This window comes from Doryrhamphus excisus, linkage group LG21 (assembly GCF_037039965.1).
Source record: "Doryrhamphus excisus strain RoL-2023G ecotype Guam linkage group LG21, RoL_Dexc_Guam_v1.1, whole genome shotgun sequence".
In the NCBI taxonomy this organism is placed as follows: Eukaryota; Metazoa; Chordata; class Actinopteri; order Syngnathiformes; family Syngnathidae; genus Doryrhamphus; species Doryrhamphus excisus.
Genome location: NC_136377.1, coordinates 13,772,634 through 13,788,856, shown reverse-complemented (window position 1 = coordinate 13,788,856; position 16,223 = coordinate 13,772,634). Strand labels below are relative to the sequence as shown.

Here is a 16,223-nt window from a genome sequence, read left to right as displayed (position 1 = left end):
GGGATAGGCTCCAGCACCTCCGCGACCCTTATGAGGAAAAAGCGGTAGAAAATGAATGAAAGAATGAATTTCTAATTCCAAAATTGGCAATTCACAATTGATTCAGTTAGTGTCCGTTTTGGTTAGAGTTACTGACCTACTTTATGGAATCACTTAATGATGCTAACCAAAGTTGCACTGTATTTGACTTTGGTATGTAAGGCGAGAACTTCACTGGTCACAATGCCTTGCCCAAGTGCTCAGAAGGTCAACTGTTCCCTGTGTCTTGAACCTTCAACCCTCCAGCCCCCAAACTGACCGTTTGGGAAGCAGATCCGTCCTGCATAATGCAGTTTTTCCTCCCCATTGTGCTGGCAAATGAGCTAAAAACTGCAAGAGCGATAAGGAAGTGTGTGCAGTCTTAAAGTGAAGGAATTGTACGAGGCCATGACGACAGGGGGAAAAGATGGAGGATTAATCACAGCCTCGTTATTATTATTTTTTTTTTTTTTGAGGTTAAACGCTTTCAAGAAACTGTTGAAGTTTTCTCTTGAGGATGTACTTTTATTGTGTACTAACAGCGTGAGAGAGTCCCAGCATGCGGACTGATGAAGTGCTTCATCGGGTCCACTCAAGACCGTTTTCCACAGTCCTAGCAGGACCTGTTTTTCTTGGAAAGACTTGTCCTGGGAAGATAGGATGACACATTTAATCGATTCTTTGCATCACCGGCATCCTACTTGGTGTGAAAGCAAAGTCCCTGCCATGATCATCGTAATCAGGAAGGTTCCCTGCTGGCTGGATGAGCCGCCACCGTACCGCGTGACTCGTTTTTTTTTTTTTTTCACAAGGACTCTAACGAGAGTAAAGTGTTCATCCCCTAGGAGCAATTATCTAATTAGAAAGCCTGATGTGAGTGTCAGGCCCCAATGAAAGAAAAACAAGTCACAGGAAGTTAAGGACTTGGCTAGCGGTGGGAAAAGGAGCTGCTGTGTAAACTGTGATTTAGCAGGTGCTTTAAGAACAGGAAGTTCTTTTTTTTCTAGTCAAATTCTGGAAATGTACCCATTAGATGTGGATCACCTTCAAAAAATGGCCTTTTTAAAGACATGGGGGCTACCACTACCAAACAAGGTGAAAGAATAAAGTGGATCCACACGCAATGTGCTAATTTTTCCTAAAATTATAATTTTTGTCAGAAGCACAGTTTAAAAAAACCCACATTTCCAATTGTTTACGTACTGTATGTATTTCTGTGTAAGTGTACGTATGTCTTGATAAGGTTTTCCCCCAAGCAGCCCGTGAACGCACCATCTACATATACAGTACATCCCAGCTTTTTTTCCTTTGGACCACCAGCAAATGGTGAAAATCCGAGTAATTGATACACCCATTCAAATGTTTGATCCTTTTGATCCTGAACGCAGCATGGTTGCATGCCTGTCTACACCGTGACTCTGATTCCATGTGTTCATGGATCGTCTTAGTGGTGAGTATACATTTTATGCTTTAAATGTGTTTAATAAGTGTGTGAGGCATATTTAGGGCTCAAGCGGAGTAGGCTGTGTGTCAAAAAAACTTTCTTCATGGACCATCTGCAAGGTTTTATCCTGAAAGAGTCAGCATATGTAGTGTTTTGTCATGCAAATTAGGAGAGAAACAAAACAATGCAATATGCCCCCCATCACTGATAAACATAAAACACGGATATGCTGGAGCCTATCCCAGCTGTCTTTGGGCGAGAGGCGGGGTACACGCTAGACTGGTCCCCAGCCGATGGCAGTCTCTTTTTCCGTCTAAAATAGGAATGTTAAATAGCAGACGTGTGCAAACCTAAGATGTCAAACAGGCGACTTTGTGGAGTGAATCAATACAATATACAATCAATACAATTGATTAGCACGCTACCTCCTCATCACTTTGTGTGTGTGTGTGCGTGTGTGTGAGAGAGATGACCTTTAGCCCCCTAGGGCATGCATTCATTGAGCATGTTCTCCATTCAATTTGCTAAATGCTAACTTTTTTGTCCTTATTGACACTGATGCTAACGAAACATCCTTTCTATAGAAGTCTCCCGGCCGCTGACCCACGCTTGACTTGCGGTTCAGTCCTGGGTCAGCATGCATGTGTATGTATGTGTTGGGGGGGGGGGGGGGGTGGGGGTGTAATAATAACCCAGTTATCCACGTCTCCTCCTAACTACACAATCAACTTAGCTCCTTTTTTACAACAAGGTGGTCCGAAATGAGCTGCTAAATTAGCTGCTCGTGACCGAAGACGTCCACTGCTTCACAGAGACGGACGCACTTCATTAGCAACACAAGTTTGCATTCACTGCGACATTATGGCCTCGCGTTGTTCCTCCGAGATGATTATGTTATAAGTCAGGCGACACACCAAGGAGGAAAATCATGTGACTTCTGCCAGCCAATCAGCAAACAAACGTAATAATAATAATAATAATAATAATAATAATAATAATAATAATAATAATAATAATAATAATAATAATAATAATAATAATAATAATAATAATAATAATAATAATAATGAGGATTTTCATTGAAAATACTGATAAAGTAAATGTAAATAAATGAGTAATATTATTTAAAAAAATTGAAGAAGGAATATCCAAAAATAAATAATCAAAATGAATAACAGATGTCAAATATTTATTTTTCACACTGAAAAAAAACCCACATTTATTTGTGTAAAATATATAATAAATATATTAATTAGTATTAGAAGGCGGCACGGTGGTCTAGTGGCTAGTGCGCAGACCTCACAGCTCGGAGACCAGGGTTCAATTCCACCCTCGGCCATTTCTGTGTGGAGTGTGCATGTTCTCCCCGTGCATGCGTGGGTTTTCTCCGGGTACTCCGGTTTCCTCCCACATTCCAAAAACATGCTAGGTTAATTGGCCACTCCAAATTGTCCATAGGTATGAATGTGAGTGTGAATGGTTGTTTGTCTATATGTGCCCTGTGATTGGCTGGCCACCAGTCCAGGGTGTACCCCGCCTCTCGCCCGAGATAGCTGGGATATCTCTGGTTGGGCTGCACTTTGCGGTTCAGCGATTAGCGGTGAATAAGCATATAATCATATGATAAGAGGTGCATGTATAAATATAAGGCCTCGTGTGAGATATAATGACAGCGTTGTACAGCCACTCATTTGTGCAGGACGCTGATTTTTCAAGCCACACTTTGACCTTGTGGTCGAGTGGAGGATGGGGGGGTGGATCCCGGCGCTATCTTTGCCTCTTTTTAAACTGCAGGGTCGCCAACGTTTTGACCTCAGGAGGTACTCGACAAAGAGGAAGTTGACATGTGGACAAGGGATCAGGTGTCGAAAAAAAACAAAAGGAAGGACTGCGCTGGGGTGCTGTCATCGCAAAACGAATTTGTTTTACTTTTCCTACACTGGTCGCCAGGCAAGGGATGACATCATTAGTGAGTGCTGCAGTCTTCTGGCGAAGCCAAGGTAGAGCAGATTTCATGCCAAAAACATTTTTTTTTCTACAAAAAAATATGTTTTTTTTTTCGCTGGAAACACACCTCATTTACCATAAGTTGGATATAATTCATTAAGAGGTGATAATACAGGTCTAATGTACAACAGTTTTTCTCGCATTTTGTTCCGCAGCCTTTGAATGCACCATAGTTGCTGTCAGATGTCCTCTAATTATTATACAAAAACTGAGACAGTGTTCAAAAACAGAGACAAATTTGGGGGAATTTGTTGATAGTTTGGTCCCACTGACGCTACAACGCTACTACTTGTGACTTTTAAAAATATTTAGCACGCCTTTCGCTGTGTTTTTCCGCAATTCTTGAGATTTTCCCTGCCTTTGTGTGTTAAAAGGTAAGGGTGCTCTGATCAGTATCGGATGATATCAGTGAAAAAAATGGCACCGATACTTGATGCGCACACTGATTTCAGCAGTGGTGCCAAGCTGGTGGATGAGTGCCGGCATTTTGTCTCCTCTCCAGGCCCAGAAGAGGGGTTCGACTGCATCCACCGTTCATAAGTTAGCGGCTACGGCTGGAGGGGCCCAGCAGAGGCGGGCAAACCTGCTTTTTAATTCAGGTTTTCAGTTAATAATGTGAGAAGACAAGAAGTAAATACATTGTGAAATACAACAGCTGAGTTATGAAATGTTTATTTTGTAAAAGTAGAAACCTTGGTGACCCCTAATTGACGATGTAGTACATTCAGACATTTCCACTGCATGTATGTGATCGCTATTGGTATCGGTATTGGCCGATTTCACTCAATCGGCCAATAAAAGCCTGATAGGAACATCCCGAGGTTGAACGTACCATTACAGTGAAATGTAAATGTTTATTATACAGACAATAACATTTCTTAAAACTGCAGCAGATGAATAGAAACATGAAAAAATCCCCAAAGCTTTCATTGTCAGCGACATTGGATTGACAGACTTGTGGTTTGCTTTGAATCGGACGCGTGCTGGCGTACAATTCAGCTGTGTTGTCTTTCGAAACGCTAACATTTTGACTCCTGTAGTGCACACGACCGCAGCAATGATGTAAGCATTTTTTTCTTTATATGTGTTTTTCTTTGAGGTCAGTTGTTCTTGGAGGGGGGAAAGTATATACATATTTATTTTTGTCATTTCACTTAAAAAAATCTAAATTTGAATGCAACAAGAGCCGCAAGAGCCCGACAGAACTGAGCCGCTTTGGCACCGTGCAAACCGCAGCAAGCTAACATCTCCGAGTGCCTTCTAGCATCCTTTTCTTGTCATTTTAAATGAACGTTTGTAAATAAAATGCTCATTTTCACAGGACCACACTGACATTAATAGGTTGAGAGTGCTAAAATGGGCAAAATTTCAGATAAACTATGCTAAATAAAAACAACATCGGGCTATTAAAGTGCTATATTCTCACTTCCTCTTTCATCATAAAAAACAACTTGTTTAATAAACAGCAATAGGCACTGCAATTAGAATTTTGCAACCACAAAATTTGTCCTTAACTCATTCATGGTATTTAATCACAATGAATGAAAAATCAAAAGCGTCCTTGTCAACTGTTATTTTTCAAAAGTAAAATCTGATTTATTAGATTGTATTCAAAGTAGAAACCTGTTATTACTAAGGGAGGAAAAAAAATCTAAAAGTGCATGTGCCTGTTTGAAAAAGTCATTGTTCCCCATGTTAAAATACAACTTAACTCTGGTTAAACACAGCTGAGTTCAAGTGGAAAAGGTTATAAAGCCATTTCTAAAGCTTTGGGACTCCGGCCAACCACAGTGAGAGCCTTTATCCACAAATGGTGAAAACATGGAATAGTGGTGAACCTTCCCAGGAGTGGCTGGCCAGCCAAAATACCCCAAGAGCGTAGCAACAACTCATCTAAAAGGTCACAAAAGACTCCATAGCAACATCCAAACAACTGTAGGCCCCACTTACCTCAGTTTAGGTCAGTGTTCATGACTCCACCATAAGAAAGACACTAGACAAAAACCTCTGCCTCAGTTTTGCCTTGATTTTGTATCTAGGTGATCCCCAAGACCTTTGGGAAAATACTCTGTGTTCTGATGATATAGTAGTTGAACTTTTTGGAAAGTGTTTGTCCCGTTACATCGGGTGTATTTAAATAGCAACAGTAAAATATGGTGGTGGTAGTGTGATGGTCTGGGCTGTATTGTTGCTTCAGGACCTGGAAGACATGCTGTGATAAATGGAACCATGAACTCTGCTGTCTACCAAAAAATCCTGAAGGAGAATGTCCGGCCATCTGTTGGTGACCTGAAGCTGAAACCAACTCGGGTTCTGCAGCAGGACAATGATCCAAAACACACCAGCAAGTCCACCTCTGAATGGCTGAAGAAAAACCAAATGAAGACTTTGGAGTGGCCTAGTCAAAGTCCTGACTTGAATCCTATTGAGATGCTGTGGCATGACCTTGAAAAGGTGCTTCAATGTGGCTGAATGACAACAATTCTGCAAAGATGAGTGGGACAAAATTCCTCCACAGCGCTGGAAGAGACTCATTGCAAGTTATCACAAACGCTTGTTGCTGCTAAGGGTGGCAGCAACAATCCAAAATCCAAAATGGTCTTGTCACCATAAATTGTTAATTGTTTTTATTGATTTATTTATGTTTATTATTATTATACAGCACAAATATCCATATTTCTAGACTAACCCAACCACAACAACATGCACATGAGACTTTTCTGGTTGATACCATTCTGATTTTGCAGCACAAACATAAACATATTTGTCCTCTGCCATCACTTTTGTTTACATGCAGACCAGCTGCAATGTAAAAATGTCAAATTCCAAACACTAACCTTCTCACTGAAAAGCTGCATTTAAACCTTAAACAGCACTCTCATGGTCCAACATGCAAGAGAGTACAACAATCCTGTGGCATTCCAAAAAAAACAGATTCCTCGCTCTCTCCGCTTCCTGGCCATGTTTTTATTGGATAAACCACCATAGCACTAAAAGTGAAAATACTCCGTATGCGTGCGTACATGCTGCTCCTCTGCGTAGCGCCATTTGCATTTGAAAAGAAGGGAAATTTTTCAGAAAATGAGGAAAAATAAGGGAAATGGTGGTCTTTCCACGAGCACCCAAGAAAAATCTTTTATTTCAAAGGATGCCGATGCCGATGTGAGAAGAGGGTGTTTTTTCCAAGAAACGGAAGCGTTGACAGGTAGTGTCCTCTGTGAACGAAATTATTGGGACAGCAACAGGAAGTCGCAGATAGAGCTTCCTCCAAGACTTTGGAGTGTGTCGTTGATGCTGTGCTAGTTCTTCCACCCAAAACTCCTCCAAACATGCCTTATGGTGCTCGGGTGTTCCCGCACAGCTAACGTTGCTATAAATATTTAGCATGGAGTTAAAATGTGAGCACTGATTAAAGCAGCTGTCAGTCACGGCTCACAGGATTCAAACCCGCGCATACAAGCACACATGTGTGGAGTTAAAAGGGTCCACGGGGCCGCCTTTGGGTCTTTTGATAGATAGCATCTCCTTTATCGTCCTATCAGGCCTCAGAGTCCAGTGTGATGATGTCATCGTGTACTGTAACCCCCCCTGCCCCCACCTCAATATCGACTCACCCTCCTCTCCTCCGACCTTGTCAATGCGTGGAACAAAAGACGCGTACATCTTCACATCACGCCACTGGAGATGTGTTCTAGATACATCCGTCACATGTTAGCATAGCGCATACGCCGCGTTGTGTTGTTGTTGTTATGCAACACACACCATCGTGTCCTATTTTAACACGGACGCTCCGAAGAATAATACACACAGGAAGTTGACATTCTGTTATGGGGTCAACGGCGCATCACTTCTTTTTTCACTTGTGTGATGGTCAAAAATGTCTGGGCTTCCCTGCTGAGGCGGCCGCCCCCGTAACCCAACCTTGGATGAAAGGAATGATGGATGGATGGATAAAACATGAGGGTCTTATTGGTTTTGCGGTGGTTAGCTTCACAGTCTTTTTACAGGTTAAAATGGCCTGCTCTGTATTAAATATAAAATCTGGATGTGAAAGAAGGACAAACAGGGTCGAGTCGGGCGAACCAGGAGGTTGTTTGTTTTATTCCTTGTCATTATCCGCATGAATAACATTAGCATGCCGCTTTTTCCCAAATATAGTAGTCCTCGTTCTCTTTGCCCCACCACCCCACCTCCCATTTTTTTTAATCGCTCATCCCTCTTCATTGCAGCAGCCTGAAATTCCCATAATCATTTCCAGCTGTGAACGCCACATGAAAGACGTGAAGCGCTCGCCGTAATTGGCTGCTGAGAGGAGAGGAACGGGGGGGGGGATTCGCCAAAGACAGGAGGAGGTTGGGGGGGGGGGGCGGTGGTCCTCCTCGCTCCTCATCCAAGGTCTCACGTTATCATCTGCCCTGCCTTTTGTCTCTTGGCCAAAATCACCCCCCACCCTCCACCGTCCTCCTCGCTATGCTCCATAGATCTTCATTGTGGAATTGATTTGAAGACTCGGGACTCGGGAAGGTCCGTGGAGAAAAGAGGAAAGTGTTGAGTGGAAAAAGAAGACAAGCAGTAAAAACAGCAAATGTTGTTTTTGCTATAAATTCTCACATGTCTTTTATATGCATTATTCACTTTTTTCTTCTTGCGTGCTTCTTTCGTTCACACCTGGCTTCCCACTCACATTGCTATTGTTTCATCCTTCTTCTTCTTCTTTCTCTTTGGGCTTTTCCCTTCAGGGGCCGCCACAGCAAATCAATCTCCTCCATTCAACCCTGTCTTCTGCATCTGTCTCTCTCACACCAACTACCCTCATGTCCTCCTTCACTACATCCATAAACCTCCTCTTTGGTGTTCCTCTACGCCTCCTACCTGGCAGCATCCTTCTACCAATATATTCACTATCTCCCAACCATCTCAGTCTGGCCTAAAGAACTTTATCTCCAAGGCCTCTAACATGGAATGTCCCTCTGATGTACTCGTTCCTGATCCTATCCATCCTGGTCACTCCCAATGAGAACCTCAGCATCCTCATCTCTGCTAGCTCCAGTTCTGCTTCCTGTCTTTTCCTCAGTGGCACTGTCTCTAGACCAAACAACATGGCTGGTCTCACCACAGTTTTGTATACCCTTCCTTTCTCCATCCGTTCCATCCTGCCTGTACACGCTTCTTCACCTCCTTTTCACCATCTCCATTGTTGACCAAGTACTTAAAATTATCCACCTTCTGTATCTCGTCTCACTGTAACCTCACTCTTCCACTTGGGTCCCTCTCATTCCCACACATATACTCTGTCTTGCTGCGGCTAATCTTCATTCCTCTCCTTTCCAGGGCAAACCTCCACTCTTCTAGCATCTCCTCCACTTGTTCCCTACTCTTAATACAAACTGTCCAGCGGGGGCCATGAAAAGATGCAGGGGCCGCTTTGATATTTTGTGTGATACAGGCTTTTTGACTCATTTTTTTGCTTTTTCTTCTTAAATCGTTTTTGTAAACTTCTCGTAATATTTGGACTTTATTCCCATAAAATTCTAACTTTTTCTCATAGGAATATTTGGCAAATGGCAATATATTGAGACCGGCAAAATGATCACATTCATTTTCATTTATTGTGTGATTAATTAATTCATTTTGATTTATAAACTGGAGGCACGGCGGTCGAGTGGTTAGCGCGCAGACTTCAACCATGGTTCAATTCCACCCTCGGCCATCTCTGTGTGGAGTTTGCATGTTCTCCCCGTGCATGCGTGGGTTTTCTCCGGGTACTCCGGTTTCCTCCCACATTCCAAAAACATGCTAGGTTAATTGGCCACTCCAAATTGTCCATAGGTATGAATGTGAATGGTTGTTTGTCTATATGTGCCCTGTGATTGGCTGGCGACCAGTCCAGGGTGTACCCCGCCTCTCGCCCAAAGACAGCTGGAATAGGCTCCAGCAACCCTGCGACCCTCGTGAGGAAAATCGGTAGAAAATGAATGAATGAATGATTTATGAACCCAGACTTAGTGCCCTTAAGATGTTCTGTCTGAATGAGCAAAACTCCCCCCCGCATCCCTCACCCCGCCCTCCCATGGACACTTCATGATGTACGCTGGTCCCATGCGCTCTCTTACATCACCTGTTTGTTGTTTTGGGGGCTGTTTTGCACTTTGTTGCCTTCCAAAAAGTACCAGTGAATAAATCCTAACGTACATAAAAGCATAAGCGGGGAGCTTGTTGCTTAGATTGATGTTGCGTGTCCACATGGTGTGCAGATGTTTGTGTGAGGAGATGATGTTGCTGATACAGTTCACGCTGATTTTCTTGTTTTTCCCTGACGATAAAGTAAAAGCCAGTATACAGCTGCCAGGCCGAGGAGGAAACAGTACATCTGTGATAGAACTAGCCACATTCCGCTGGCGTGTGCTTTACTTTGCTGACAAATAAACACATGAAAGGCTGCTTTTAAATCATCAACCGTGTTGCGTGTTTACCCCCATCCAGGCAGCCATTCACTTCACGGCCATAAATACACTACACTACCTCTTGGTTCACCACACGGTTCCAACATCAAGTTTGACCTCCCTGAAAAATGTCAGCGTTAAAAGGTTGTGACCGCTGTCTTACGTGGTGAAACTTGCACGCAGGTTGCAGTGAAAGGCTCGCAAAACATTAAACACTTCCACCTGATCCACCAGAAACCTTACAAGACCGAGACTGTTTGGACAAATTGTCTGCTTTCAACTTTGTGGGAACACTTCTAGGAACGTTTGGCAAGTTTGGTGCGGAAGAACTGTGCTTTGTCTCAAATGGAACACTTCCATCACTACACTTCTTGAGGTACCTTCATGTACCTTCGGAAAAAAATGGATCTTCAACTTGACATCATGAATGGATCACAGATCCCACAAACCCGGTAGAAAGACTTCCCAGAATATTAGTCGTCATGTGGATTCAGTAAAACACTCCTTGATGTTAAGTTTCTGATCCTATCCATCCTGGTCACTCCCAATGAGAACCTCAGCAACCTCCAGTCTTGATTCCTGTCTTTTCCTCTCTGGACCAAACAACATGGCTGGTCTCACCACAGTTTTGTATACCTTTCCTTTCATTTTAGCTGAAACTGTGACTGATGTATGTCCTGCTAATTCGATTTTACGAGGGGTGGTCATGGTGATGTCATCAGCGCAGGTGGTTAATCCACATGCACATAGTCGCACATGATCCTGTAGATCCCATGTGATAGCTTCAACATTGTCCCGCCAACCAGACTTAGCTAAGATGCTTCTGAGTGATAACAAAGACGTGCTGGTGGGACATGGAGGGGGCCTCTGCTACGGTGGTCCAACATTCTTCTCAAGACCCAGGCGTGTCTAATTCTTGATGATTATTTCAAACAAGAAAACTCCTAATACTGCAACGGTATTTCAAGGAAAAACTTAAATGTCCATGTGATGGTCGCTACACGTCTGGATGACTTCAATGTAGCGGTCAAAGGTGAAGATGCTGGTCTTTTCTGTTAGTCTTTGTGCTTACCATAAACCACTTTGTCACTTGACCCCTCAGAACCCATTTAAGTGTCTCTGTTAACCCCTGAACCTGGCCCACACCCCCAAAGGTCAAAGGGCTTCAGTTTCCTCCTTCTCTCATCACCTTCCCTTTGCATCCTTCTCTTATCTTTCTGTGTTTCTTCTGACATTTTGACTTCAATGCAAACCTAGAAGAAACTAGAATTCCACTCAGAAGAGTGCAAACCCCTACCAAGGCCATATGACCTCAAAAAATCCATCTGCTGGTTCTGGTGGCTCACTACTTACCCCCAATGCATGTAGATCTTTATTTTTGTAAGGGGTGCATCTGTGCGAACTTTAAGAGTTGCGTTGGACATCTAGACTTTTAGCTAGATGGTTATCGGTCGTGACTGTCATTCATGGGCGGAAAGTATATTTCTGGTGTCTGAAGAAGAATGGCTGCTTTTGTGGCTCGCTGGCGTTTGCAACAAGTAGTTCCTTGCGTTGAGATGTTTGGACAAGTGCAGGCAAAGTGAGCCTGCGGGTCTGACTGTGTTATTGGACTTTGCTGTGATAACAGTAGGACCCTTGAATAGGATGTAACCTTGTGACACAGCGGGGTGGGGGTCTTCAGCGCAGACCCTTTGCCGTAATTAAAAAGCATCCTTCGGAAAGATCTCACCTCACATGTCTTCTCCTTCCAGGTGTCCGCCACAGATGATGACCGTGGATCCTTTGGCGCCGTGTCCTATGCCTTGACTTCCAGCTCTGGTGGGGCGCCACCCTCTCATTTCACCGTAAACAAAGAGACCGGGCAGCTGTGCACCAGAAACACTTTGGACCGCGACGACGGACTGGACAAATTTGACTTGACAGTCACTGCAACAGATGGGGTGAGAAGAAGTTTGGATGTCTAAATAACTCAAAATACTTCTTATAAACCACAGCAGACCTCTGAGGAGACCAAAGAGATAAAAGTTGGCCTGGTGGGTGTGTGGTGCTCCTTGTGATCAAAGCTACAGGCTGGAGACAAATTAAAAGAGATAAACGACCAATAAAAGGCATCAAAAAGACATGTGGGTAAAACTAGCAACTACGGAGCTGCATTGAAAGTAATACTGCAATTATTGTTCATACATCCAATGGAGTACATACGTTGTAGAAATCCTCCCCCTGAGGACTTTAAGTGGGTTTCGAATAGAGAATGAGGGAATCTTAAAGAACCAGATTATTTATTCCTGACAACAATACCTAATACAGACGTCCGGGCTTATCTGCAGTCCCTGTATGTCTACAAGTAAGCGGGTCTTATTACAGCACAGCTGCAAAAAAGCACCCTTCCCTTCCCTGCCCGGTCTTTTATACACTCAAGGCTGGAGTCCTGAACTAATCAGCTTTCGCCACTGCCCTTGCTTGAACCGCTTTCATGGTGTTTCTCCTTTCGTTTGTTCGCTGTGGCATCAAGGCATCTTTCCTTTGCAGGGGCATCAAGGCTTCGCTGGGGCATCAAGGCATCTTTCCTTTGCAGGGGCATCAGGGCGTCTTTTCCTTTACACTTTGTGGCAAAGCAAGCTGTCATATGCGTACTTGATGTTTCCACCTTAACTGTCAGTTGTCACATTAGTCCTTTTTTGTGTGGGTGCGTGTAGCTTTTGTCTGTGAGACTATGTGTTTGTTTTAGCTTATATCTTTAGCTAGCACAATTGAGCAAATACCTTCAACATATTTATCAATGTAATGGTACATGGATTCATAATCAGAGTTTCTGGTACAGATGATCTAAAAGTCAAAATCAAACTTCAGCAGCTGTAATTTAGGTCATTCAATAATACTTTTTAATACGACGCAAATCGACGAGGCAGTGTCTCCACTTAAGTATGCAGAAGATTATTGGGATTTGTTCTTTGCAAGAAACAAATCCGCCAGACAAGAAGACTTTGGTGAAATCTTCTTGGAAAAACTGCATAAGTGGGATTTGGAAATGAGTTCTAAAGTGTTGGTGAAAGAAGACCAACTTAACTTTATTGGCCTCGTAAAACAAAGCCTGCAAATGCAAGGCTAATGTGTAGCAAACTGGTCTCCTTCATGGACTGCGACTGATTGGCCGCAGGTTTTATTTGGGATTCTGTCGACTGCAGACACTTTTCTGGCATGGCTTGTTGACATGAAAGTGCTGCATTGTTGCTCAAGCTGAAACCGAGTGGTTTGCTGTCTGAATGCATGAAATGGTGCATCAAGGGAGGATATTCTTTCATGATCGTCCTCCCTGATTCTAGATAAGCTTTTTAATATTGGCGCGGTCCTGACTGCTCAGCTCAAATTCTTTCTTCTGCCTTTTAAGGGCGGTCTCAGCTCATCGGCCCGTGTCAGGGTGCTGGTGGCAGACATCAATGACAACCGGCCCTCCTTCTACCCGGTCCTATACACGGTCAGCCTCAGCGCCCACAGCGCCCCCGGAACCTCCATCGTCAAGGTAACAGCCAATGATCCGGATGCTGGGGAAAACGGCCGGTTGACGTACCGCATGGTGGCCGGGGGAGGTTCTGCCTTCTTCACCCTCAACAAAGACACAGGTACTGTAAAGGCATTGTAAAGGGTACCAGACCAGGGTTCCAAACCTTACTACCATGAACGGTACAGCTTGGCAGACGTTATTCCAGTAATGTCACCTTCAAACACAGTGAAGAGTCCTGATGTTTGTGGTCCTCAGGTGTGATTTCGCTCTCGCGCTCACTCCATGGCAAAGCCAACACGGTCATCTCCATGGTAATATCGGCCGAGGACGGTGGTGGTCTGATGGCGCCAGTCAACGCCAGGGTGAACGTGAGCGTGGTGGGGGGCTCAATGTCCTCCCCAGTGTTTGAGCAGGCACAGTATTTCTTCACCGTCTCTGAGGATGTCCTCAGGGGGACCGCGGTTGGCATGGTCCGTGCTGCAACAAAGACGGGTCAGGAAACATGATCTCAGTTGCAGGTTTTAGTTTGGTACAAAGCGTTCCTCTCTAATGATCTTCATGTTGTTACTTCAGCTGCTTCGAAAGATATCTTCTACTCCATTTCCTCTGGAGATCCTGATGGGTACTTCACAGTGGACAGTGCATCCGGAACCATCCGCACCGCTCTTCCTTTGGACCATGAGACCTGCTCCAGACTTGACCTGGAGATTCAGGCACGCTTCGGCTCCCCTCCTGCCTTTGGGACCAGTCGTGTACACATAACCATCTCTGATGTGAATGACAACGCCCCCACCTTCCTACCGTCATCGTCCGAGTCCCTCCTCCTGCCTGAGATCACCAAGATGGGCACCGTTATCTACCGCATTCAGGCCTCAGACAAGGATTCTGGTCATAACGGCCAGCTCAGCTTCGACCTGGTGTCTGCTGGGGTCGCAGGCAGCAGCGGCCAGAGGACGTTTGGCGTAGATAGAGGCAGCGGGCAGGTACGATTGATTGGGGGTCTGTCGTATGAAAGTGTCCCTCGCTATGACCTTCAGGTGGTGGCCAAAGATGGTGGAGCACCACAGCTGAGTGCCACCTTCACCCTGGTGGTTCACATCCAGGCACAGGACGCTCAAGGCCCCCACTTTGACACCCTGACGTACCGCGTCGAATTAAAAGAGAACATGCCTCTCAACGCGCGCTTCCTCCAGGTACGTGCGCTCAACAGAGAATCATCTGGGAGTGGAGGAAGCGCTTCCTCCTCTTCCTCCATGTCCTACCGCCTCAGACCGGATGGGGATGCCGCCGGCTTTGGCATCATGCCAGATAGCGGTTGGCTGTTTGTGCGAAGCTCGCTGGACCGAGAGGTCAAGGACGTGTACCTGCTGACGGTCCTGGCCACCTCGGGTCAAGGAGGGGTGGGAAGAACCGGCAGCGCCACAGTCAGGGTGGCGGTGACGGACGAGAACGACAACTCCCCTCGGCTCAGCCAGGATAGGGTGTTCCTGGCGGTCCGGGAGAACCTGCTAGCAGGGACAGGCTTCGGTAGGGTGTCTGCGACAGACCGAGATGCGGGACCAAACGCTCGGCTTGCATACAGGCTACTGCACGCCGACAAACACTTCCAAGTCAACTCCCAGACAGGTGAAGATGGACGCTGAATACACACTGCAGGTACTCTTTGTTGTCATCACAGTTGTGGATCTTCTCTTGCAGGGGAGATCAGTACTCGCCTTGCCCTGGACAGGGAGCAGCAGTCCAGCTACCAGCTTGTTGTGGTGGTGCAGGACGGGGGCACGCCTCCACGCAGCGCCACCGGCACCGCTCACATCACCGTGCTGGACGACAACGACCACACCCCAACCTTCACACACGCCCGGCCAGACAGGGAACTCATCTTTCAGGTGAGAGGGTCCAAATTCTGCTTGGATTAGTTTTATATATCTGTCTCCTAAGATGATGGTTCAATTCTTCATTGTAGGTGAACGAGGGGCTTTCCTCTGGCACCATTTTGGGAACCCTATCAGCTAAAGACCCTGATGAGGGCGAAAACGGTACCATCTACTACTCCCTATCAGGTAAGGTCACACCTACATTTCATATACAAGTCTTGTCATTTAGGAATGTAATTATGAACCCACAATGTACAGAAAATTGGGCAGCAGATGACTTAATAACATGATATAAAATACCTAATAACACAACCCCCCCGCCCTTGCTGTTCAATTATGATGATCATTGTGGAGCTCAATACAACCTTACAGTTTTGTGGGAATCCTATGATGTAGGCTGAAATGCTTCACAATTCGTTTTTGTCTGTTTTGCATTTGGTGTCCAAATTCTTCAAACATGTGAACATGAGCACATGGGAATTTGTTTGTGTATCCTTTCATGTCAGAAGTCTCCACCGATTTTCAGTGATGGTTGGTGAAACTGGTGGCAGGGGCCATTTTTTAAACTGAATTTGTGGGGCTAACTTTGTGTTGGGGACCCCTGATGTGCATGCATGTTAAGGCGCCGAAGTTACCAAATAACAGTAAACATAGCAGATCCAGCAACATGCGAGTAGCATCCGTTTGCGTCATGAGTGTTCTAGTGGGCTAATGCGGGGACTCTTTCCACATTCCAAAAACATGCTAGGTTAATTGGCGACTCCAAATTGTCCATAGGTATGAATGTGAGTGTGAATGGTTGTTTGTCTATATGTGCCCTACGATTGGCTGCGATTAGCAACCCCGCGACCCTCGTGAGGATAAGCGGTAGAAAATGAATGAATGAATGTAAAAATGACTTAAAAGTCATGAATACATTTTAGGACTTGCTCTAT

General features: G+C 44.9%; 1 protein-coding gene across 1 annotated transcript in view; it reads left to right on the top strand.

Annotated features, from left to right (window-relative positions):
* Window positions 1-16,223, top strand: part of dchs1b (dachsous cadherin-related 1b) — a 61,648-nt gene that overhangs the window by 32,210 nt on the left and 13,215 nt on the right. Inside the window, exons 5-10 of the mRNA XM_058087053.2 lie at window positions 11,664-11,852; window positions 13,301-13,532; window positions 13,670-13,906; window positions 13,988-15,040; window positions 15,113-15,300; window positions 15,378-15,474. Of these exons, the coding sequence (XP_057943036.2) occupies window positions 11,664-11,852; window positions 13,301-13,532; window positions 13,670-13,906; window positions 13,988-15,040; window positions 15,113-15,300; window positions 15,378-15,474 (1,996 nt within the window). The remainder of the gene's footprint in view (window positions 1-11,663; window positions 11,853-13,300; window positions 13,533-13,669; window positions 13,907-13,987; window positions 15,041-15,112; window positions 15,301-15,377; window positions 15,475-16,223) is intronic.